The sequence below is a fragment of the Laetiporus sulphureus genome, assembly GCF_001632365.1.
Source record: "Laetiporus sulphureus 93-53 unplaced genomic scaffold LAESUscaffold_3, whole genome shotgun sequence".
NCBI classification, from domain to species: domain Eukaryota; kingdom Fungi; phylum Basidiomycota; class Agaricomycetes; order Polyporales; family Laetiporaceae; genus Laetiporus; species Laetiporus sulphureus.
Genome location: NW_024468512.1, coordinates 187,956 through 210,907, shown reverse-complemented (window position 1 = coordinate 210,907; position 22,952 = coordinate 187,956). Strand labels below are relative to the sequence as shown.

Genomic DNA, 22,952 nt, shown 5'->3' with positions numbered 1-22,952 from the left:
TCGGGATTGAAATGTCTGCTGTCTGCTGGTGAATAAAGTCGCCAGGCCTTTCAACATGGCAGAAAAGAAACCTACATGCTTGCTTGCGTCCATCATAGAGAAGTCATATGATGATGTTAACGACACCAAAAGAGTCCCAAAAGCGAAATACTGGACATCCGTCCAGCAGTTCAGGGATCGACTCCAGTGCGGGACCTGGAGCAAATCGCGCAGAGCTAGAGATTAGCCTCGAGACAAGTGAATGAACACGGAAAACAAGATTCCCGACTATGACAATTATGTATCTTTGTTAAGTCCTCAGTGTTTCCGGTGTCGGGATCTTGGAAAGTACACTGTCGTTCCTGGGCCCTTCGTTTTCAGGATGCTCGGTCGACATGACGAATCCGCAGCGTTGGCAGTGAGCTACGTGTGGCCGTGTGTATGCATTGTTCAGTCAGCTTGACAAAAAGAAAGTCAGTTACTTGCTGGCGTCTACAATCGTTAGCTTGTATACTGATGTTACTTACGTAACACAAATGGCGCTTTTTGCGAACAAGATGCAGAGCCTACGCACATCTTTCATCCGACGTCCACGTCGTCCGCACCGTTGTCTGAAGCATTCATTTGCTTCCAGCCCTCCTCCTGCTCCAACATGGCCGCCTCTCCATCCCAGCAGTACGCCTGTGAGTTAACCCTTCCCTGAACGTTTAGTTCGCTTCTGATGGCTCCTCAGACCGCGCCCAGAAATCCCTCGGTCTTGTTGGCGGCACTCCAAACTATGAGCCCATCGACAGCTTCCAGGGACCAGATGACCCCGCACGCACATACAAATACAGCCCCGATGGCCGTCTTTTTGCATATGCTGTGCCCTCTGGCGTCCGCATCCACCAGGCAGAGAGTGCACAGCTGCTGCAGGAGCTCTCACTCCCCAACATCGTCGACATCAGCTTTTCCCCGCGTGGTACCTACCTTTCGACCTGGGAGCGACCAGTCAAACTCGAAGATGGCGCACAGCACAAGAATCTAAGGGTCTTCTCCGTCTCGACTGGCGAAGAGCTCGTGGCGTTCACGCAGAAGTCGCAGGAGGGCTGGGATTTGCAGTACACTATCTCCGAGTCCCACGCAATCAGGCTCTTGGGGCAGGAGATCCAGGTCTTCCATCCTGCAGAGTGGTCTAGCGGCGTTGTGGACAAGCTGAAGGTGGAGGGTGCGTCAAGTGTAGCATTGAGCCCGGGCCTGAACCCATCGGTGGCAGTGTTCATTGCCGAGAGAAATGTGTGCAGTTCAGCCTTGCATGTAGTCAGCTGGTCAGCTCACGTATCTACAGGGCGCTCCTGCCAGCGTCAAGATCTACAGCCTCATGGGCCTTAACGCCCCGCCGACGTGCCAGAAGACTTTTTTCAAGGCCGACAAGTCGCAGATCATATGGAACACGCTCGGGACGCAGGTGCTCGTCCTGACACAGACTGAGGTCGACCAGGCGAACAAGAGTTACTACGGCGAGACCGGTGGGTTGTACTTAATGAGTGCGGTAGGCAACTTCGACTGTCGTGTGACGCTCGACAAGGAGGGACCGGTTCATGACATCGCATGGAGCCCGAATTCGAAAGAGTTTGGTGTGATCTACGGATGTGAGTGGGAACGTTCTGAATGCTCTGTCGTTGCTTGACGTATGCCACGCAGACATGCCGGCCAAGGCAATGTTGTTCGACCAGCGAGCACGCTCGCTGCATGACTTCAACACCGCATTCTGCAACTTCATCTCATTCAACCCGCAGGGTCGGTTGTTGGCCATGGCCGGCTTTGGTAACCTCGCTGGGAGGGTTGACATATACGACCGTCGAACACTCATTAAGGTGACTAGCATCGATGCGTCCAATACTTCGCACTGCGAATGGTCACCCGACGGGCGATTCCTGCTCACTGCGACGCTTTCGCCGCGTCTACGCGTCGACAATGGGATCAGGATCTGGCACTGCACGGGCCCACTCGTACACGTCCATACAATCGACGAGCTCTACCAGGCCTCGTGGCGGCCAACGCCGGTGGACGCCGTCCCGACCTTTCCACAAGTCATCCCACCGGCGCCCGCGCCCGCAGCAAGCGTGCAAGCACACGCTGCGATCGCCAAGCCAACTCCGACGAAGTCGGCGGGGACGTACCGCCCACCGGGCGCGCGAGGCCTGGAGGCGTCCTCTGCGTACAAACGAGATGAGAGCTCTCCGAGCGCTTCGTCCACGCCCAATGGCCGATATAGCCGCAGCCCTGCGCCAGGTCGCGTGAGCGCAAACGGCCGCAGGTATGTCCCGGGCGCACCGACGTCGCCGTCGCCCGTGCCGTCCAACAACGTGGATACGGAGAAACGGGGGCGCAAGCGGAAGGGCGGGAAGAAGGAGGTCATGGAGAAGCTGGCCGTGGAGGGCGGGAGGAAGGAGGTCATGGAGAAGCAAGCCGTGGACGGCGGCAAGGAGTTGATCCTACCCTCTGTGAACATACAGGTAAACGGTGTGCCCGAGACGCCATTGAGTCCTACGAACGGCTCCGTACCACCTACGCCTGGTGCTGATGGTGGCGGGTTGGATTCAATTGCGAAGAAGCTTCGCAACCTCAACAAAAAGGTATGGTTTCCATGACGTTGATACGTGTCTGGCGATTGCTGACGTTGCATCCATCTGCAGCTCAAGGCAATCGAGGAGCTCAAGGAGAAGGTAAAGAAGGGCGAGCGATTGGAGGTCACACAGCTTAAGAAGATCGAGACCGAGGCGGATATACGGAAAGAGCTGGCAGGTCTTGGTGTCACGTCGTAACCCTCGCCGCTTTTCCGTCCTCCCCTGCTAGGTTTTCTTTGTCTGTCTCCATAGTAGTCTCAGCTGCACATCCATTGCTATCTCGGACATCGTCTTGCTGGAGGTTCTGAATTACATCCCCTCCTCATCTGACGAAGCAGTTCATCGTCTGCGGCGTGAGCAAACCCAGTTGACTTTGCTCTACGCTCGTATACTATCTACACCATCCCACCCACTCCGTCATCACTTCTCATGAGTATTACAATCGCGGTGATTTATCTGCTTGAGAGGCAATTGAAAGCCGTCAGACCAATTTCATTTTCATTACGTGCTGCTGAATGGCTTTGGCGGCTCTTTGGTACTGTCATGTCCTTCAGCCAATTCGCTGCTGAAGGCGGTACGAGCTTCTTGTTCAGGTGGTCAGAGCAGTGACAATGAAAGGATTGACATGGCCACAGGGCAATTGGCTGTCTGGAATGGAAACAATCGTCGTTCACAGTGGAACAGACATTCGTGACGCACAAATGAACGTCAGCCGGCGGCCGTACAACATTGCTCATCGCCATAACACTAGAACTCGCTTCGCAACTAACCCAGCACTGGGCCATCATGAAGTTAGGAATGTCAAGCATTCAAATCTCCGGTCGTGTGCACATAGTCTGCTTTGGCCACACTTGCAGCATGACTGCCAGAGTTCAAAGTTCTCTCAGAATGTGGTCATGCGATGAAATGACATACAGCAGCATCTCTAGATATCCTGACCGGCCATCATGTGCTTGATAACGGTATGACCCTGGCGCATATCAGGCAACTTTCACCGCGAGCAACGAAAAGCGCACCTGTGAAGTACCGCATTCAAGCTTCGGGCGAGTTATTTACTGGCGAGTCCATAAATTCCGGCAGTCTCGCCCACAGCGATCGCCGCATTGCGGTGAACTTGGTACGAACCACGTCCGCGCAAGCGCGGCAAAGCGAGTCGACGAGCATGGCGAGTGGGATTTTGGGGAAGCCCAGGAAATAATAATCAATGAGGTACCTATTCCGGTACAGCCATTCTGGAAACTCATCCAATTTGTCCCTGCATGATTCTCGGAAGCAGAGAGGATGCGGCATGATCTGGGAAATGGAGGTAAAGGGTAGCGACTGCAAGATGTTATTTCGGGCTGAGACGCATCGAGCAAGGTCATTGGGATGGAGATTCGCTGAGTTGACACCGAGAACGAGGTCGCGAGAGGAGAGAGTGGCGCAAATATAGAGCGCGACGGGGAGCAATTCCGTGCATTCGCAGGTGCGAGCTAGGTTGACGACGCGTATTGCGTCCGTCACCTGAACTTCCATCACAGAGCTCCTGATGTAGGTATCGCCTACCTCGAGCTGTTCCCAGTCGTCGAAGCTGGTTGGGAAGCAGGATTTCAGGCGATCGAGGCTGCCTTCGAAGACATCATCCATCTGGTATTTATTCCCCAGGTGAACACAAGCAGCAATCGTGTCGAAGGTGACAATGACTGTGGGTACCCATATGCTAGAACGAAGTGACCGTCAATGTGCAGCCTGCAGATAAATGAAGCAGCGGCCGCACGCTGATGCGCTATATAGCACCGAGAGAAGGTCTGCTAGCTCCTCGGGGTCATCGGTGACTTCTATCACAGCACAGCCATCGATTGATTCCTCAGGCGTCGCTTGGGCGTATTCAAAGAGATCCTTGAAGACGGGGGAGCCTGATCCATGGACGATCACCCCGCTATGCACGCGGAAGCCTACGTCGCCAGCGGCTAGGATGATGTTGCCCTCAGCGAACCAGTACTCATCATGATGCTTCAGACTCAATTGCCTGCCGCTTGTTGAATCGGGAATGGTGTCCATGGCCTCGTCTTCGCTCTTGATGTGAGGGTGCTTGCTGGTCTGCTCTAGCATTGGGTGAATTGGTCACGAAAGAGTGCGACTACTCTAAACGGGCTTGTCTCCGATGTATGAAGTTGTGCTCTTTATGATACGGCCGTGTTTAACTAGGTGGTGGTGGATCGAGTCGAAGGCGTTGAGCTGAGCCTGGTGGTAGGCGCGTGCTGTTACGAGCACGTGTGTCTATGTCGCGTTTCGGTCCTCGGTCTTCGTATACGTCGATTAGAGCGAGATTACAGACGCATGAAGTCGCAACATGGAGAATAGCTATACACTAGGGTATCAAGGATCAGAGCCCTGTAAAAATGGAGGTCGCAATATCTACATAAATGAAGGATATAGTGTAAGCACACGGAATCAAGTAAGTTCTTCATGCTTTCTCCGAGGTTATTCGTCGTGCAGCTGTAACTCCACCTCAGCAATCCACACATTTCGATGCCCAGGAGCCAGGCGGACCAGCCATATATTGTTGAAATCAACGCCGCGCTTGCCAACGGCCCACTTTCGTTTTGTGCACGGCTGCTTCTGCAACTACGGGTCAATACCGTCGCCATTATTGTGTGGGATATTACTCACAGCAGCGCTCGTCATCCAAGTGGAGAATTGAGAACTGATCAGCTTCGCTAATTTCTTCTTCGTGATGAAGCCATTTTTGTCTTGCACCTGGACATAGTGGCCGTTTTGTATATATCCCGGCCACTATACGTTATGCAACGATGAGCAAATGACACAACGAGCGAAGTGAGCGACTTACAGCTATGACTAAGTTGAAACGACGCAGACCAGTATTTTCGAAGACGCGTGTCTCGCTGTCGTCCAAGCGAGCGCGGTCATCAAGGACATCTCGCATACGGACGCCAGGGGAACCCCGTACGTTAAAGTCAACTGAGTAGTTGGATCCGCTGTTTTCCAAGAACTGCATTGTTTGCGGCACGCGGATACGGTTGTGTTCGTTTATTACTAAAGGGGTTGAAGGAGTAGAGTCACTTCGGCCCATATCCGGCGAGGGGAACGATAGACCGCTCGAAGTAGGTGTAAGGTGCATGCTGGAATCGTTCAGGACCGAAAAACGATACGTAAGCTGCACTGTAATCGAAGATTAGATGGAACCAGCTTACTTCTGCATATAGATCTGCAAAGAGTTATCAAAGGGTTGCCCATCACTTGATTGGGAAGCTATGATGGGCTCCGGTATTTGCTGTTGCTGAAACCTGATATGAGTCAAGTCGCACGCTTGGATGAGCAATAGCGTACCGTGTTGCTAAATAGAAGTGAATCCACGGACGGGAAATCAGGACTCTGAACAAATCTGTCAGTATCATCTAGAAGCAATCGCTCGAAGCGTACCTCAAGGAGAAAGGGCAAGTCAAGGTCTAGTGGCCTAACTGGAAGGCCAGATATGTCGAGATCCATGCTTGTTTGCGAGTAATCGTTCGGTAGAGATGGGTTCATAGTGCGCTCTCTCAGTAGGAGGTCGAGTCAATCCACCGAATGAGCTTTTAAGTCTCTGCCAGCCACGCCGCCGAGGCCCCATTTATAAGGCGATACGCTGACTCAATTGGCGAAGGCAGCCTGAATGCAGCAAAGCCTTCTTCGCAGAGGCCTATGCCGACAAGCACGATGTTCTGCAGCGGCTTCCCGAGCCACGGCGGACATGATGAAAACATGAGGAGTGAGGAGGTGTAGTGAGACTTCCAGAAAGTGTACAGCCAGAGATTCGTTCAACGGCATTTCCGCATTGCGAAAACCCCCGGTCTAGTCTGGACCAGAAGGAGGAACGGAGAGCAGAACCTGCAGTGCCTTCACACAAGAATGGCCGCGGGGAATCGTATCGGGAGAGGATACAAGCAAGGCGCTACCGAGACATCACTAGCGATATCTTGTGATCTTGCGTCGCCATTCGCTTAGATCAGTCGGCTGATGGCTTGCGATGATGTGCCTCGTGCTGGCCGATCTGTTGACCGGGAAATATACATAGCAAGAGCGAGACCATCCTGTGGTCATACAGCTAGATGCGTTCATAGAACCGAGAAAGCAGTGCTTCATGCCCCTCGCGGGTGCAGGCGTCATGGCACTAATGTCAAAATCGGCTGATGACCGCGTCGTGCGTCAACCTGCATCAGAGGCTGTGGACCCACAAAGTACAGCCTGCGTGTGAGCAAACGCTCGACCAGCAAGCGCTCCCAAAAGTTTAACGACGGAGTGTCTCTGCAACTTGAGGATTTAAAAATGGATCTGATCAGTTCATAGACCGCTTATATCAAAAGCAAGTTTGCACTCACCAAAATTGAGTAACTCGTTCCTTGTTCCTTGCGCAGAGGGCAGCAACGAAGATGAGCACAAGAGACTGCGGAATCTGGGAATCCCGTGACGCGTCCGTATGCACATGGAATGCACTGGCTCAATCAATCCTGTCTGCTGCCGCGTTGAGGCTGTGCACCACTCACACAATAAAACGTCTGCAATGACGATTGATCCAGAGATACCGCACGACGGCACTCAGATAATCCGAGCTCTGTGTTTACGGAAAGAGTATATGACCCGCGGGCTGATGAGATAACTTAAGGAAGTTTCCAGGCCACCCAAGACAATTTCAGAAGACTTGGGCCTGAAGGCGATGTTGCAATGCTATACTGGCCGTACGGCGTACGGGCCACGACTTTCAAGCGCGCGACGAGTCGCGGTCACATGTACCACGCTGCGTATTGATGCGGAACAGACGCTCGGTGATTACGGTGGCACTAAGTAAACGCTTGTTGCACCGGAAAGCAAGTTGTGCATCATGGAAATTCTGGCGAGCGGCGCGCAGGGTCAATTTGAGGCTGTAAAGGCCGGCAAGTCGGTGAGCGGGCAGTGTGGGGTAGCCGACGAAATAGTTTCCAATAGTGTACACTAATAAATAAGCGCGGTAAGTAGCGACGTTCTTGAAGCACGGCACAGCCTCGTCATGACGGTGACGGTCTGCTGTCAGAAGAGTCGAATGGAGAAGCGTTCCCTGGTTTCGACGTTTGCGACGCGGAAGCGTCGCTTTCAGAATCAGAGGACGAAAGCCGCGACGTGCGAAACGGCGTGAGCTGAATACGGGGTAATGATAGCGGTGTACCCTCGAACTCAGCCCAACCGCCACGGAGGCCAATCTCGACAACGCGTTCCAATATGCGAGCTAATTCGTCGTTGCTGCGTTCAGTTGCACCAATCGGGGAGGATCAGCATCAGCGCTCCGTGACGATGTCGGCAACAACCAAGTGAAGCGTACCGCTGTTTCTCCTCCTCCCATCGCTCATCCAGTGCCTGTTGGAGAGTCTGTGTCTTGTCCGTCAATTGCGCGACCTTAGTCTGGAGCTCCTCCAGTGCATCATCCACACTGTCCCTCCGTTTCGATTGATTTCGTGATGACCGCCATGTTTCACCTAGTATGAGTATCGCGGCTACGCTGAACAAGAATCCTTCTGCAAGGGCGTTCGCGCCATTCTCTATTGCTCTTGAAACCAGAACATCTTGGTGGAAAGACAAACCGAAGGCGAACGTGGGACATACCTCGTCTCCGACAGCGGACGGATGTGCTTCGTCGGTTCTCCTAGTAGGTTCGTCCGCATATTAAGTTCCGTCCTGTACATTCCCTGTGCGAGGTTCACGCAGAATTCGCGGAACTTCTCATGCCTGCCGTGCTCGATGAGGGGCGCGCTATTGGCCAACAACCAGAGTCACGTACTGTTTGGCTTGTGTCTTGATCTGGTTGCTGATGGGTTTCGCTATGGTCTCAAAGAAGACTCAGAAACGCAGACAACATGTGCATATTGAGGGAAAGAAAGCTCACTCGGATGAGGAGTATGGCAATCTTGGTGGAAGCCATGTCTGCACAGTGTCTATGTTACAGGTAGCCGGAGGGACGACCAGGAGTAAACAGTGTCGATAAGCAGTGATCCCAGCGTTCCAGAAGGACTGTACTTGTAGTGTAGAGCAGAGCAGTCGCGGCACAATGACGGAAGAAGGTAGGAAGAGGGGACAGCAACGGGACCAGGTATGCCGGGTTGACTCGTCACCCGTTGTCCGTAACAAATCCGAGAGACATCACTAGCTCCGAAGGACTTCTACTTCGTCTGATTTCCGCGCTTTAAGCCAGCAGAGGACGGGATGAAACCTAGATTTCACGGCTTGTAAATCGTTCGCGGTCGTACAATGTTGTGAGGTGGGGAGCTCAAGCCATGATGGCCGTCCAGAACGTCAGAGGCTCAGTGAAGAGAGCGGTCCCCATCTGGCTGGTATTATCTTTGCAGTTCACGATGTCTTTCCACGACGTTCCCACCAGCACCGTCGCAAAAGCTCGCACGGAATGCCTCATACAAGTGAGTGGTGGGCGAAGAGTTGAGAGTGCCCGCTAGCATTACTTCACTGCAGGCATGTAATCATTGAGTTAAACGATAATCAGTGAAGTCTACATAGTAATATTATAGCACACAATGAAGGCAAATGAAGGCATATGCACGTCGACCTGGGATAGGAGAGGGAACGCGGGAATCGGTCGGAATTGGTCTGAAGGTCATGCAGCTTATATACGATACAAGCGATGTTGAATGCGGATATCAAATCTATTCATTTCAACGGCCATCGTGATATCTACAAAGGTGCAGAGTCTGCAAGAAGCTATAGCATGCTGGTAATGAACCTGGAAATGGAGACTGCTGCATACTCACGAAGTAGTACATTGATGGTGCCCTCTGGTAGTACTCGCTCACAGCTCCTCACCACGTTTAACTCGGGTCCGAGGAGTGTCTTGGACGTCCACCCTCCTCACTCCGTCCAGCCCATTGAGTGAAGCGAGGATCTCTCCTTGCAGACGTGGCCAGTTCTCCCGAGGCACGCTGAGCAGCTGCACGTCGCGCAGTTGACCGACCGGTCCAAGATGTGTGAGCGCAGGGTTGACCGACAGAGCTTCAGGATGCTCTATGAAGCGAGAGGAGGGCGAGACGGTGACGGTGATGTAGACATTCTCGTCGTGGTTGAGAACGTGCTGGGAAGACATGGCAGTGGTCGGGATCAAGTCGGCTGAGCCAGGCTAACTCAATCCAGGCAAGGACACGCCAGAACGCTCGCCCACCCCTTTGAGTGCTGCTCGCTTCACCGACTGTCCTGCGCGAGCGATGCCCATTGCATTGCAATATTACTGCGAGTGTAATAAAAAAGACATGTCACAGCACGAACTGCGCCATTCGAAAACTCCGGAGACAGGCGCGAGCGGCCACAGCCATGGCTCTGCAACGACCGCCGTCAACTTTCAGTCCCGGCGACAGTGCGTACACTCATCGCTGTCCTAGCATCCCCGACATCGCATGTCTTCCTCATCGCCATGTTATCTTCCACTCTTTCCATGTCACTGTTACCGTCCCAAGTCGGCGGTCATCCAGGCATCCTAACTACTGAAGATGGTTCTCTCATAATAAAGTCTGCTCTTCCCAACGAGATCTCGTTCTATCAGACTGTCGCTGTCGACCCAGGCTTTCAGCCCCTCCGTGACTTTGTACCTCAGTTCTATGGCACACTCAGGTTGGAGGGTCAGATAGACCCAGATGCAGATGGGAATGACCTCGGGTCGGTGAAGCCCGTAGAGGGTGTTGCTGACCACGAGAAAGATGAGTGTATTTCTACAGATTGTCACTTTCATATGCAATGTGTTTATATCCGTTTCGCTTGCGTTCTGCACATTCGATCGTGTTAGAGAACTTGACATTCACATTCTTGAAACCTAACGTGCTTGACGTCAAACTTGGGACCGTGTTGTACGACGACGATGCAACAGCGGAGAAGAAGGAACGCATGGACAAAGTTGCGAGAGAGACGACATCCGCGGAGACAGGCATACGATTAACAGGATTCCAGGTACTGACAAGTCGAGCCAAGTCTGCTCTTTTGAATGGCGCTAATGCGCTCATATAGGTCTATGATCTCGCAAGAAACCAGCCAATCTTCACTCCGAAGATATATGGAAAGTCTATCAAACCGGCAGATCTTCCCGACGGGATTGCACGTTTCTTTCCCTTACCGTCGAACTCGCAAGCACCATCACCACCACCAGAGCCTTCCCCGTCGAGCAGGTCGAATGAAATCGAAACGTTCAAACACGAACATGGCACGGGGCTCCCTGCTGATATCCTTATACCAATGTTGACGGAAATATGCTCCGAAGTGGAGGAGATCCGCGACGCGCTGTCAAAGGTGGATGTACGAATGGTGGGCGCAAGTCTCTTGATCATCTATGAAGCCGACTGGGAGCGTGCTCGCGAGGGCATGCGTCTTCTACATGAATACCAGAGCATGGAGGCAGATAGTGAGAAGGGGGTTGAGGAGGATGAGGAAGATGATGGCGACGACAGCGATTCGGAGTCGCCGGGACCACCTTTCATCGTCAGATTAATTGATTTCGCTCATACGAAGATTTTGCCGGGGCAGGGTCGCGATGAGGGCGTCCTGCTGGGTCTAGACACAGTCATCAAACTCTTGGGCGGACGGATAGAACAAATCAAGGCGTCGACACCTAGTAGCGCGAATGCTCCTCATGCGCAGAATCCCCAGCATACCCTCAAGTCGAACACTTATACCCCTGTCGCATCGCATGATATATCTGACCTCACCGAGCTCGTATCAATGTCAACTTCCCTGGACACGCCCAAAGACATAGCACGGACATAGCATACAGTGTACATAACATGACAAGAAAAGCAGAGCAAGACAAAGCATAACAGTCGCCATGTCGCTTAGAATGCATCAGCCTTGCATTAGCCATGGCTTATGCATCATCGTCCACGAGTCCAATGTTTTCCAAAAATGAGCCACCACGGACTTGTCGACGTGACGTCTGTGCTGATCGATCTGAGACGACAATGAGCCAAAAATCTTCGGCTGCATTTGAAGAACAGAAACGGACCTTCAGTTCGGTGACATTCCAGTCCTTGATCTTGGGGTTGGGCGGATCGTTTGTCCATGACACATAGATGCCCTTTACTGAAGATTCCATGCGTGCAAGTTAGCACACCGGCTTGCGTGAGCACACCGCCTCGCCACGCACCATGATGGAAGAGGGTCTTGGGTTCGCTCCACTTGTATGGCCTGAACTGCCACGCTTGGCCAGTAGTCATCACACAGACTACACGGTCCCACGCGTCCGCGCCGAACTTCGCGAGCGCCTCCGTGCTGTCCACGACGAAGTACCTATCGCCGAGCGTCAATCTCACAAGCACTGCATAGACAATAGATTTACGGCCACGCACCGTGCTTGCGTCTCTGTCTCACGTCCTGAGGGATCGATCGTGGTGCGTTTGCGGTAGATGATGATGAGGTCTTCTGGACGCGTATTGCCCTCTGCAGCGGCGCGTGCTCGTGCCTCTTGTGACGGCTCGAAGACAGCTTCCTGCAGGAACCGCTTTACGTTGTGCATGGTGATGAGTGCAGTGGGAGAGGATGATATCATGATAATGGGAAACTGGTTCTCTATGGGTTGCATATGTTAGCGAGTGGACGCGAAAAGGAATACTGTGGTGCGTGCTTTGTTTGCGCGCTTGCATCTTGGGATCTGTTATTGGACGGGTAAAGTGAGTAACGATGTGAATTTTGATCTTGAAGCCAACCGCTGACCTGGTGTAACTGCCGCTGCCGCTGCGGCGACGCCTCCCTTGCTAGCTTCCTTCAGTTTCTTCAATTTCTCCGTGAACGCGCTGCGGACAGCTGAGAAGTTCTGTAAAGGGAGAACACATTAGGGAAAAATGTCAGAAGAACAGCTTCCTGTACGGACGTTAGGCTTGATTCCTCGCAGAACGGTATTCCGGTCTTGCAGTTCAATCTCATTCTGCTTAATTTTCTTAACCACCTCGATGTCTTCGGCATCTGCAACATATCGCCGCTTCAAAGACCCTGAGAGATCAACACCCTTGGATGTGAACGAAGTGGAGGGAAGGGATGTCGACGACCGGAGCTGCGGCGGTGTACCTGGCGGTGTCGTTGACTCTGCTGCATTAGGCCAGAACTGTCAGTCGCGGCACGAAGGGAAACAAAACTATACTTACAAGCCAGTGGGATGATGTTGCTAAGCTTGTCTGTCCTTTCCTCTAACCAATCCACCACGTTCTTCCGCTCTGTCACACTTACAAAACCGACAGCGAGTCCATTCTCTCGCGCTTGCTTCATATACTCAGCACCGGATGCCTCTCTCAGCAGCCATGCTAAGTATACCGCTTCCAAGGAGAAGAAGTCTTGCGGTTTGGAGGCGGGATCAGTAGACGTTGAGCCTGGTTTTCGCAGTCTTGTCGGTGTGTTCTTGGGTAGTGAAAGCGTCGGCGAAAGAACAATGTGAGTTGCTGCCGCCAATGAGCTTGTCGGTTCGGAGTCCTTGGTGTATGTAATGTCGGTCCGCGACTCGATTGCCTGACGGAACGCCAGTAGAGGATCTGTGGTAGTAGCCATGGCTAGCGGAGGAATCTGCCATGATCGCTCGATCAACGACGAGTCTGGTTTACAAGCACAATATAGCTACACCCGGGAGAGCTTACGATTCGTTTGCTGCGCTTGTATACGTCGCAGTTGGCGCGCACCTTGAGACTATAAATGCGGCGAGTATCGTCGCAGTAGCTGATAATCCACTGGTCTGAACCGAGTGTATTCGGATGAAGTGACCTTGGCGCAAGTTTCGTCTACCTTTCGAGTCGTTTAAAACGCTTTCTGAGGAGCTGTGGCAGTACGCGGAAGAGTGGGTGGCTGAATATACGCGCTTGAAGATCGTGGTCACGTGGTGATTCTTCACCTTCTTAAATTTCTCGCTGAGCGCGTTCCGGTCGTTAACGCGTTCCTTCCCCCCTCTCGTCCTGCTGCTCACCGTTAACCAAGGAGTATCGGTTGTCGTATATGTTCTCTTTCTCTGCGGTTCTTGTGCTTTTACAATGATAGAAAGGGTGAGTGGAGAGCTCTTGTGCACCGAAATGATGAGATCGCTGCCGCCCCAGTCGTTAGCTTTGAGGAGCTGTGACGAGAAGGCAGAGCAACTAGCCAAACAATTTTGCACCTCTGATTATCTTCTGTCTTCATTGTCTGGCCGTGATGCTAACGACATTTCCACTATAGTATCTTGACCGTGGACTGCCATTGATCAATGCTACATATCGGTGTCGTTCATGTCCGATTTGTCTTAGGTGCACAGTGCGCGACGCATCCAGGTTAGGTAAGGTGAGTATCTATGCTTCATCACGCCATCCCTTGTCACCGTACGAGATGATCCCAAACCGAATGCAATTAGGAAGTGCCGTCTGATAGCTCTTTCCGCAAGGAAAGACGCGCTTGTCGAGACGCGGTTCTCTGATTTGATGTCTCATGCAGGCTTAGAGTGTAAACTGATTCATGATTTGCTTTCACAGTCAATGCATGGGTTTTACTCGTGCATGAATATCTCTGTTGACCATGCTTTGTATGATGCTTTCACGAAGTGTAGCTATGATTCAATGCACTGCTGTCATACATAGTTCCTGCACAAATATATGCAATTATATCCTGCTCATGCTCCTTTGCGTCTTCGCTTTTTTGGGTGCTGCACCGATGTCCGCAACATTGCCATTACGTTACATAAGAATATACTTCATCGGAGCGAAGAGAGGTGAACATGGTTTTCCGCTATGAGTTCAAACTCGGGGACAGACAGAAATCCCGTAGCAGTCAATGCATGCTGCCTTTTGCCTCTTTCTCCGTACACATGCGCAGTTACTACAGCCTGTGACTTGAATAACGGTTCAACATTTCCCGTCAGCTTTTGGAAAAAGGCTCGGAGAAGGCCCATTTTGCACCTTTCCTGTGCAATAAGCTGCACCAAACTCCCTTGATTGACTCAACAAATGATAGTAGGTCGCCGCGGTCAGAAGTCCCTTCCTCGTCGTACATACGTACTGTCGGCGGCGCTCTGAGCCCGTAAAAAGGTTCACTTATCCCAATATTTAGTAATTTAAGTAGCGCCCAATTACGGTCGACTCCGCCCCCATCGTCTACCACTACCTTCAATCGCCAACACTCTCTACCACATCATCGCCTTCCATGGCGCAATGGGGCCAGGGGTTCCAGTACCCCATGCAGACGGGGTACAATCCTCAGCAATACCAACAAGGTTTCCAGGCTAGCCCAGGGCTCGCACCGCAGCCCGCCGGCTTTCCTGGCCAGCGACCGTCGGGTTTCCAGCAACCTCAGCAGACAGGATTTCCAGGCGTGTCGGGCTTTCAACAACCTCAGCAGACTGGATTTCCACCTCAGCAAACGGGGTTTATATCTCAGCAGACAGGGTTCCCTGGTGCTGCGGGTACATTCCAGCAGCGCCCGCCTCCGCCTCCCGTTCCATCGCAGTTCCAACAACAGAATGCACAAGGCTTTATGGGCGTTCCGCAACAGCAGGCCGCAAGCCGCTTTATGTCGGCTTCGCCGCTAACCACGCAGCCCACAGGCTTCGCTGGCGGCGGAATGCGCCCGCTTGTTCCTCAAGTCACAGGCTTCGTTGACCCGCGGTTGCAGATGATGTCGACCACTTTTCTTCCTGCTAATCCGTCAATGCCATACAATCCGGCGGGTATGCCTCAGCTGCCGCAGCAAGGTGACATGTCGCTCCAGCAGTCATTCCAGCAACACAACCAGGCACAGCGTGGCAACGCGACACCGAAGATTCCGTGGGCGTTGTCTAAAGCTGAGAAGAAGAACTATGACCAGATCTTCAGGGCATGGGATGTGCAGGGCACGGGTTTCATCAGTGGTCAGACTGCACTCGAGGTGTTCGGGCAGAGTGGTCTTGACAAGAACGACTTGGCTAAGGTCTGGTGAGTGTGACCTTGCTACATGCATCATTTATTTTTCTGAATTCCTGTTAGGGCTCTTGCTGATGCTGATAACCGTGGCAAACTGAACCTCGCCGAGTTTCATGTCGCGATGGGCCTCATCTATCGAAGTACGTCGTGATCCAGGCGCTACGTATGAATCGCTGTTCATATGTGTATATCATCAGGACTGAACGGTAACGATATTCCTGATGAGCTTCCTCCTGAGCTCGTTCCACCATCGCACAGGGACCTTGACACATCAGTCAACTTACTGAAGGACATTCTTAAGAACGATACACGGGGACGCTCCCCGTCGAACATCGACTCACCTGTCTCGAAACTCAAGGAGCGTTCATTCCTCAGCACATCCGCTCCAGGCGCAGGCGGCAGGCAGGACGCGACTGTCTACAAGTACAACGATGAGAGTCCTCCTGGTGGGTTTTACCAGCCTCGTTCACGCCATGTAGATCGCAATGCCATACGGACGCACAGCGAGAGCGAGAATCCGGCAGCAGACCTGGACGACATGAAGCGGCAACTGGAGAACACGGCTAGGATGCTCGATCGCTCGGCTGAAGAGAATGCGTCCCGAACAGCGGAGGACGAGGCTCTTGAACGTGAGATGTCAGACCTCCGGTATAAGGTTAATCGTGTCAAGGAAGACTTGGAGTATGTGTCCAGGGGCCCGAGGAGCGTCGCCAAGGATGAGGAGCGTCGCAAGCTGGAGAGGGAGCTTATGAAGCTCATGCACGAGCGTATCCCGGAACTGGAAGGGAAGATCAAGGATAGAGAGGAGAAGAGAGCTCGAGAAAAGCGGGAGTGGGCTCGTGAAAGGGACAGGCGTAACGAGCGGTTCGGACGTTATGACGATAGGGAAGACCGATATTCGTCTTCACGATATGACGGTGACAGCGACAGGGAATATCGCCGAAGCTCGTTTGACCGCGACGAACGCGACCGAGACCTGGATTACGACAGGCGACCGTATTCTCGCAACAGGGATAGGGATTATGAACGCGACAGGGATAAGGGCTACGAGCGCGATCGGGATAGGGACTATGGACGTGACAGGGATCGGGACCATGGACGCGACTATGACCGTCCTCGTAGCCCTCCTGCCGTTCGATCGCCGCCTCCAGCCCCGCCCTCTGCTCCTCCTTCAAGTGCAATCAGCAAACCACCACCTGCTCCTATTCCATCGAAGTCGCCAGCCCCGGCTACGAAGAATATGACTCCCGAGGAACGTCAAGCATATATTCGTGCTGAGGCGCAACGACGTATGCAGGAACGGATGGCGGCTCTTGGAGTCGTTGGCGCAGGGACGCCTTCGCCGAAGCTGGACACGACCGTTGAAGACCGGCTGGTTCGCGACAAGATGGAGGCAGAAGAGAAAGCACGTGCTGCTGAGAAGGAGGCTGAGGAACGCGAACGTACCCGTAGGGAGCGTCTCGAAAGAGAGGGCGCAGGCAAGGCTTCTCCTGCGCCGGCGGTCCCTGCACCTCCTCCGCCTGTCTCGCAGGTGCCCACGCCTAAGCCAACACCTCCGCCTCCCAAGCCGAGAGCTCCGGCACCCCCTCCTCCCAGGAAGGCTTTTGCATCTCGTGCTCCCGCCGCTCGTGCTACTCCTCCAGCTCCAGCCCCTCCGCCTGCTGCGCCTTCCATGCCTGTACCTGGCCCGCCTCAGCTGGATGCCGAGGAACAACAAATCCGTGCACGTGAAGAAGCATTGCGCAAGCAACGCGAGGAACGCCTGGAGCGGTTGCGCCAGCTCGAGAAGGAGGAGGAAGAGGCAAAACGGGCTGAAGAGGAGTATCAGGCGAGACGACGCATGTTCGAGGCCAAGTTGACATCTCCTCCGCCGACAGTAGTATCGCCTCCTGCCGTCGCACCTCCTGCACCAGCACTTCCACCGCCCGCGCCCGTCCAGCAGACCTTTGCTGTTGCTTCCCCGCCTCCCCCGCCTCCTCCTCCGCCGGCGCCTGCCGTAAGCTCACACACATCGACGCCCTCAATTGACAAGTCCGCGACCAATCCTTTTAGTCGTTTGATGAAAGAAAGCCCGGGAGCGGCAGGCTCGCCGGCGACTCCTGCAGCCAATGGAAGCCATAATCCGTTCTTCAAGCCTCAGGCTGCTGCCTCCCCAGCAGTATCTCCTGCTGTCCCTCCTATGCCTCCTGCCGTCCCTCCTGCGCCTCCCGCTGTCGCTCCGCCGCGTGCTGCTTCTGTGCCACCACCGTCAAGGAGCCCTGCTCCACGGGCTGTCAAGGCCAGTTATCACACTGCGCCTGGTGAGAGCGACGAAGACTGGGAGGATGTCGAAGAGAAGGACAACGACGATAGCAGTGACGATGAGATTGATTCCTCACGTGCAACGCGTGACAAACTAGCGCAACAATTGTTCGGTAGTATGTTGCCACCGTCTCGCCCGCAGTCGGCTGCTGCAATGAGCAACCCATCGGCACAGACGCAGCAACAACTGTCATCTCCTGCTCCTCCCCCGCCCCCGCCTCCACCGCCGTCCGCTTCACTTGCCGCCGATAATGCGATTGTCCTGCCTCCCCCAATGGCTCCGCCGGTACCAGTAGCCCCACCGCCTCCTGCAGCCCCCGCCGCGGTCGCGGTCCCTGCACCCACCGGTGACCGTAACGCGTTGCTGAGTGCGATCCAACACGGGGCTAAGTTGAGGAAGGCGCAGACCAATGACCGCAGTGCTGCGCCTGTCTCCGGAAAGGTTCTGGGTGGTACTCCATCCCCCGAGCATATCAGCGCTGCTCCGAGGTTTCCTTCCCCTCCTCAGGCTTATGCAGGAATGCCGATGATGCCGGCGTTGTCTGACATGACTTCGCAGTCCAAATCAAGCAACAGACAATCCGTTGATTGGTACGCTGGATTGGCTGCAGATGGAGGTGCAGTACATCACGAGCACTTGCCTGCGATGCAAGAGGAGGAGGAGGATGAGGAGTCGCACGCTGCTGCTGTACCATCAATCCAAGTTGAAGCGGCTGAAGACCCTCTGGCTGATGTGGATCGATCCATCGGTGAGCTGTCTAATGCAAACATAAGCTCACCTTACTGATCCTTCGCAGAATATCGCGTCCGTTCGTTATACCCTTATGAAGGCCAGCGCGCCGAGGATCTCTGTACATATTCGTTTTCCCTTTTCAATTAATAGCTTTGATTCTAACATCTTTCTACAGCATTTGCGGAAAATCTCATACTAACAGCACATCCAAGTAAATCTGGGGGCGATTGGTGGTACGGAACGCTTGTCCGAGATGGCAAGGCAGGTTTCTTCCCCAAGACCTATGTCGAGAGAGTACAGCAAGGTGCGCTTTGTCTACACGTTTGCTGAACAATTAGTCCTGATACGCAACTTGACAGCCAAAGGGAAGGCTCTGTACTCTTACGAAGGCAACAGCTCTGACGAACTGCCCTTCTCCGAGGGTGATGAGTTGACCATCGTAGATCACAGCGAGACTGACTGGTGGAAGGCTGAGCAGGGCGGTGTCGTGTTCATCGTCCCTGCGGGATACCTTGAACTCCTTGAGGGTTAGTTCACCAGTCCGTCCTCTTCTGCGCTTCCGCGTATACAATGCTGGCAGACTAAAGTAATCTCGCGTTTTCTTTCTACATGTATCTCACCTTTTGCGTAATTGGATTGACAATTTACCGTCGCCGCTCCTTCAGCATCCGAACCAATCGGAAGGCTGCCCGCGGTCAGTCAAGGTTTTGCGCCTGGCGCTGCTCGCGTTTCGCCACCGTCTGAACTTGAGCAGTCCATGCCAAAGTCTCCATCAAGTGGTGCTGAAGATAACGACGAGAGCGGTAGTACCGTGTCTAGCTCTGATTATGATTCTTCATCAGAATCTGATCCTGATGAAGAAACTGAAGACCTAAGTGGCGAAGTACGCGCTGCGGAACGTGAAGCACGAGAGCTTGAACGTCAACGTGTGCTAGAGGCTGCTGGATTCATCTTCAAGTCAGACGTGAAGCCGCCTCGGCGTCCTGTGCGACCGAGAAGCCGCAAGCGTCGTCCACCGCCTGCTGTTCCCGATCGGTCGCCAGGCAGCGCACATTCCTCAAACAGGGACCTGCCGCATGCCCGTGAAGGCGAAGAGATTGACAATTCGTTGCGTTTAGATGATGCGTTCGAACGATACGAAGCATTCAAGCAGGCAAATTCGACTACGAATCGTCTCTCCATGCTGTCCATGGCATCTATGGAGAGCGGTCTGTCTGTGCCAAGTCCCACCGCATCAGCGTTGTCTGTGACCAGGAGTCCATCCACTGAGCCCGACGGTTGGTCTACGGCTCAGCATTTCTTTAGCCTATTTGGTCGTAGCAAGACACCGGCCGAAGATGGGGGGACTCGCACTATGCCGGTTATATCAGGACCTATAGTCGCTAAGGAGCCTAGCTCGCCTGGTCCGAATGAGTCTGAAGCGGCGTTTGGCTCAGTAAGTAGGCGTTCTTTATCGTGGATTTCGCACCTGACGCAAGTCAAGTCCTGGGCTAGTCTCGTCGACAAATCTGCATTGGAAGAGATACCGGTGAAGGAACGTCGTCGTCAGGAGGTGCGTCATCATTAAGCGCTAGCGAAACGTGAACCTAATATATACATTTTGATCGCCAGGCCATATTTGAACTAATCACTACAGAAGCTGCCTACGTTCGGGATCTTCAACTCATTGTTGAAGTAAGCCTACAAGCGACTGGCTTTGCATAGACATGCTGACAATAGTTGAAATAGCATTTCTACGCCAAACTGATGGATATTCTTGATGAGAAAGCGATTAGGGTGATCTTCGCCAACGTTGAGGACATCCTCCTCACGAATACAGTACGGTCTATTTGGTTGAAGCGTTCAGCAGCTGACATTTGATTCCGTCGCAGACGTTCTTGAGTTCGCTTGAGGAGAGACAGAAGGAATGTCGGCTGTATGTGGACAAGATCGGCGATATTCTCAAGAAGAACATGTCCGAAATGGGCGTATATGTGGTACGATCAGTTGGTTCGTATGTCTTACAAGTGCGAGCGACTCAATTGATTTTCTAGGAGTATTGCGTGAATCAGTCAACTGCGCTAAAGGTGTTGCAATCATTGAGAGAATCCGACGAGGACTTGGCAATACGTCTCCGGGTTCGTGTTTCTAAGATAAGGGCGGACCGGAGCAACAATTGACATGTGCCAAATTGTAGCGCCTTCGAGATGACCCCACTGCCCGGAACCTGGACTTGTCCAGCTATCTGCTCGTGCCCAGTATGTCAAGACTGAATCTTCACTGAAAGTATGTTCCGCTGAATGCTTGCGTAGTGCAACGAATCACCCGCTATCCACTGCTGATACGTCAGGTAAGCGAGTTCAGCTCTCTACCTTGAACATCGACTCTGACTGCAGCAGATCCTGCACTACACCGAGGCGACCGATGACCGCGACCGGATAGGGCGTGCGTTGGAAATCGCAGAGAAAATCCTGGAACACATTAATGAAACCATCCGAGAGCAAGAAGGACGCGAGAGGTTGAAGATGTTATCCAAGGATCTATGGATAGGTCAAGGGTGAGGGAGGGTCCAATATTATCTCGTCCAATGCTGACGTATTGTTATCACGACGAAGCCGTCTCGATCTGACGGAACCGACTCGTTACATGGGAGCCAGGAAGCTGTTAAAGGAAGGCACGCTAATGAAAGCTAAGAGTGGACGTAAACTCCGCGTGTTCCTCTGCAGCGATATCTTGGTTCTCACCGAAGAGGGGGCGAAGCATCTATATCGCACGGTATGAGAAGTTCCTTACTTGAAACGTCCTTCCTCCTTTGTTAACATAGCATCTTCAGCCAATCCCTCTCGCTGCTGTGCACGTGCAGGAAGTCCCAGGACACAGAGGTAATGAGCAAATAATGTTTTCAAGCCGACTGAAACTCTTATATGATTTTGTAGACGACCTCACGTTCAAGGTGTCTATAGCTTATCCTCGAGGCGGTGATGCTATAGCATTGCGATCAACGTCGGCACGGGATTGTCAGCTCTGGATGCAAGCTATCGACAATGCCAGTCGGCTGTGTCGCGAGGCCGAGAAGAAAGCTCGAAATCGACACAATCATTGAGTGGCATTCAGACTAAAGATATTAATGGCACATGAATTGGACAATCTTTGTTGCGGACTTTCTGACGGTGCTGAAAGCGTTCTCCACTTGGCAATGGCTTGCTTTGTACTATAGACATTCGCTCATAGACACAGTTCTCTAAATTTTTCCTCATTATCGCTGGGTACACCATCATCATTTATCAGAATACTGTAGCTCGTATACTTAAGTACGTGTTTCTTGTATTATATCGACATCGGAACGTCTGAATCAACCTGATATTCGCGGGGTCCGCGAATTTGACGAATTTGTCCTGTGACGATCGACTTCACGCGGAGCGCTCCCATGCATCAACCTCGACCATACCAGCTTAAAGCTGTTGCAACACCCTGGCGTCGAACGCATTGCGCATAGCTTCGAATAATGGGTCTAGCATCTGGAGAAGAGCAAGAGCCGCCTACGCAGAATAGATCGGCTACGCGTCCTCTATCGTCCAACCAGGAGCAGAAGTTGGTGGACTACCTCGAGGAACAACTCCTAGACATCACCAGGAACTTCAAGAAGCGGTGAGCTGACATCGTTGCCTCTATCTAGCCATAAATGACAGCCAGATTCTGCGTATTGTTCTTCTAGGTCACAGCCGTCGACGACGCTCCCGACATTGTCGTCATACCTCCTCACAATGCATCCGCTTTTGTCTCTCGTATTGCAGATACCGCCGCTCAACCCTTCCGCATCTCTGCGAACGTCCCTACTTCTGCGCTTGACCGGCGAAGTGATGAACTCGATCCCTGGATACCAGCCCGATACTCAAACTCTGCCACAGCTCCTTGCCTGGCTGGATGACCTGGACAAGGGTTGGCTCGCGGCCCTCCGTGCACAGGCATGGGACCCTGAACAGAAAGCCGGCGTGGATGTCCCGACACCTGTAGATGAGCACTCGCTGTCTGCTATGCCTGTAAGCCAGACAGACCGCACAAGGCTGCGTAGTATCATCGTGGGTGGGACGAGCAGGATGGAGGAGTGGCTGCAAGAACTCGACACCGAGGAGGGAGACTTCGAAACGACCCTGGAGAGTCTTGGATTGCAGCGGGCATTCGATGATATGTTCATCAGGACTTTGACTGAGATGGGTTCTTTGAACGGATCCATGAACGATCCCCGTGGTATGGAAGGGACTTGTTAGGTTGTATACGAAAAAGCGTAGTGTATAACAGTGATTTCGTCAGACATTGGGCCGAAGTCATTGTGGGGTTGACTCGCCGCTGTACAGTAACCATCGTTCGGTACAATACTGAATTGTATATGTTAGGAATACCACTTATGTCTATAGCTACAACGGACATTTAATGAAGGATTGGGATGTCATTAGA

General features: G+C 52.9%; 9 protein-coding genes across 9 annotated transcripts; 4 read left to right on the top strand and 5 right to left on the bottom strand.

Annotated features, from left to right (window-relative positions):
* The first annotated feature begins 506 nt into the window (after window positions 1-506).
* LAESUDRAFT_255232 (translation initiation factor eIF-2A) lies at window positions 507-2,913 on the top strand. Its single transcript, XM_040901754.1, has 5 exons — window positions 507-662; window positions 713-1,254; window positions 1,307-1,610; window positions 1,663-2,597; window positions 2,664-2,913. The coding sequence occupies exons 1-5, from the start codon at window positions 632-634 to the stop codon at window positions 2,784-2,786; spliced, it is 1,935 nt and encodes a 644-aa protein (XP_040768907.1). The 5' UTR covers window positions 507-631; the 3' UTR covers window positions 2,787-2,913.
* A 707-nt stretch (window positions 2,914-3,620) lies between these two features.
* LAESUDRAFT_642561 (uncharacterized protein) lies at window positions 3,621-4,628 on the bottom strand (the record flags this gene model as incomplete). The annotated part of the gene is made up of 2 exons (XM_040903735.1): window positions 3,621-4,287; window positions 4,345-4,628. 2 exons carry the CDS (start codon window positions 4,626-4,628, stop codon window positions 3,621-3,623), a joined length of 951 nt encoding a protein of 316 aa, XP_040768906.1.
* Window positions 4,629-5,051: 423 nt separating this feature from the next.
* LAESUDRAFT_642756 (uncharacterized protein) lies at window positions 5,052-5,661 on the bottom strand (the record flags this gene model as incomplete). Its single annotated transcript, XM_040903746.1, has 3 exons — window positions 5,052-5,183; window positions 5,241-5,363; window positions 5,419-5,661. 3 exons carry the CDS (start codon window positions 5,659-5,661, stop codon window positions 5,052-5,054), a joined length of 498 nt encoding a protein of 165 aa, XP_040768905.1.
* A 1,948-nt stretch (window positions 5,662-7,609) lies between these two features.
* On the bottom strand, window positions 7,610-8,517 carry LAESUDRAFT_734107 (OPA3-domain-containing protein; the record flags this gene model as incomplete). The annotated part of the gene is made up of 5 exons (XM_040910483.1): window positions 7,610-7,841; window positions 7,921-8,145; window positions 8,202-8,324; window positions 8,377-8,423; window positions 8,482-8,517. 5 exons carry the CDS (start codon window positions 8,515-8,517, stop codon window positions 7,610-7,612), a joined length of 663 nt encoding a protein of 220 aa, XP_040768904.1.
* A 721-nt stretch (window positions 8,518-9,238) lies between these two features.
* On the bottom strand, window positions 9,239-9,810 carry LAESUDRAFT_720352 (uncharacterized protein). The gene is made up of 2 exons (XM_040907799.1): window positions 9,359-9,810; window positions 9,239-9,298 (listed from the first exon to the last, which is right to left on the bottom strand). Exon 1 carries the CDS (start codon window positions 9,685-9,687, stop codon window positions 9,397-9,399), a length of 291 nt encoding a protein of 96 aa, XP_040768903.1. The 5' UTR covers window positions 9,688-9,810; the 3' UTR covers window positions 9,239-9,298; window positions 9,359-9,396.
* Window position 9,811: 1 nt separating this feature from the next.
* On the top strand, window positions 9,812-11,351 carry LAESUDRAFT_746979 (SAICAR synthase-like protein; the record flags this gene model as incomplete). The annotated part of the gene is made up of 4 exons (XM_040911447.1): window positions 9,812-9,954; window positions 9,980-10,273; window positions 10,381-10,541; window positions 10,599-11,351. The coding sequence occupies exons 1-4, from the start codon at window positions 9,912-9,914 to the stop codon at window positions 11,349-11,351; spliced, it is 1,251 nt and encodes a 416-aa protein (XP_040768902.1). The 5' UTR covers window positions 9,812-9,911.
* A 75-nt stretch (window positions 11,352-11,426) lies between these two features.
* Window positions 11,427-13,118, bottom strand: LAESUDRAFT_642980 (RNA polymerase II-associated protein; the record flags this gene model as incomplete). The annotated part of the gene is made up of 8 exons (XM_040903757.1): window positions 11,427-11,531; window positions 11,587-11,663; window positions 11,728-11,870; window positions 11,930-12,149; window positions 12,193-12,231; window positions 12,294-12,393; window positions 12,451-12,665; window positions 12,722-13,118. The coding sequence occupies 8 exons, from the start codon at window positions 13,116-13,118 to the stop codon at window positions 11,427-11,429; spliced, it is 1,296 nt and encodes a 431-aa protein (XP_040768901.1).
* A 1,611-nt stretch (window positions 13,119-14,729) lies between these two features.
* Window positions 14,730-21,600, top strand: LAESUDRAFT_754850 (uncharacterized protein; the record flags this gene model as incomplete). The annotated part of the gene is made up of 18 exons (XM_040911956.1): window positions 14,730-15,496; window positions 15,548-15,624; window positions 15,682-18,534; window positions 18,583-18,636; window positions 18,694-18,822; window positions 18,878-19,045; window positions 19,184-19,953; window positions 20,002-20,070; window positions 20,130-20,192; window positions 20,247-20,336; window positions 20,390-20,494; window positions 20,552-20,635; window positions 20,695-20,755; window positions 20,810-20,847; window positions 20,897-21,054; window positions 21,113-21,272; window positions 21,331-21,379; window positions 21,434-21,600. 18 exons carry the CDS (start codon window positions 14,730-14,732, stop codon window positions 21,598-21,600), a joined length of 5,862 nt encoding a protein of 1,953 aa, XP_040768900.1.
* A 402-nt stretch (window positions 21,601-22,002) lies between these two features.
* On the top strand, window positions 22,003-22,765 carry LAESUDRAFT_710756 (uncharacterized protein; the record flags this gene model as incomplete). The annotated part of the gene is made up of 2 exons (XM_040906793.1): window positions 22,003-22,145; window positions 22,213-22,765. The coding sequence occupies 2 exons, from the start codon at window positions 22,003-22,005 to the stop codon at window positions 22,763-22,765; spliced, it is 696 nt and encodes a 231-aa protein (XP_040768899.1).
* Window positions 22,766-22,952: the final 187 nt, after the last annotated feature.

Excerpts from the sequence above, each read along its gene's own strand:
- LAESUDRAFT_255232 (XM_040901754.1), top strand. The coding sequence starts at position 632 with ATGGCCGCCTCTCCATCCCAGCAGTACGCCT. Across the intron at positions 663-712 it reads TCCATCCCAGCAGTACGCCT|ACCGCGCCCAGAAATCCCTC; the intron begins GTGAGTTAACCC and ends ATGGCTCCTCAG. Across the intron at positions 2,598-2,663 it reads TTCGCAACCTCAACAAAAAG|GCAATCGAGGAGCTCAAGGA; the intron begins GTATGGTTTCCA and ends CTGCAGCTCAAG.
- LAESUDRAFT_720352 (XM_040907799.1), bottom strand. The coding sequence starts at position 9,687 with ATGTCTTCCCAGCACGTTCTCAACCACGACGAGAATGTCTACATCACC.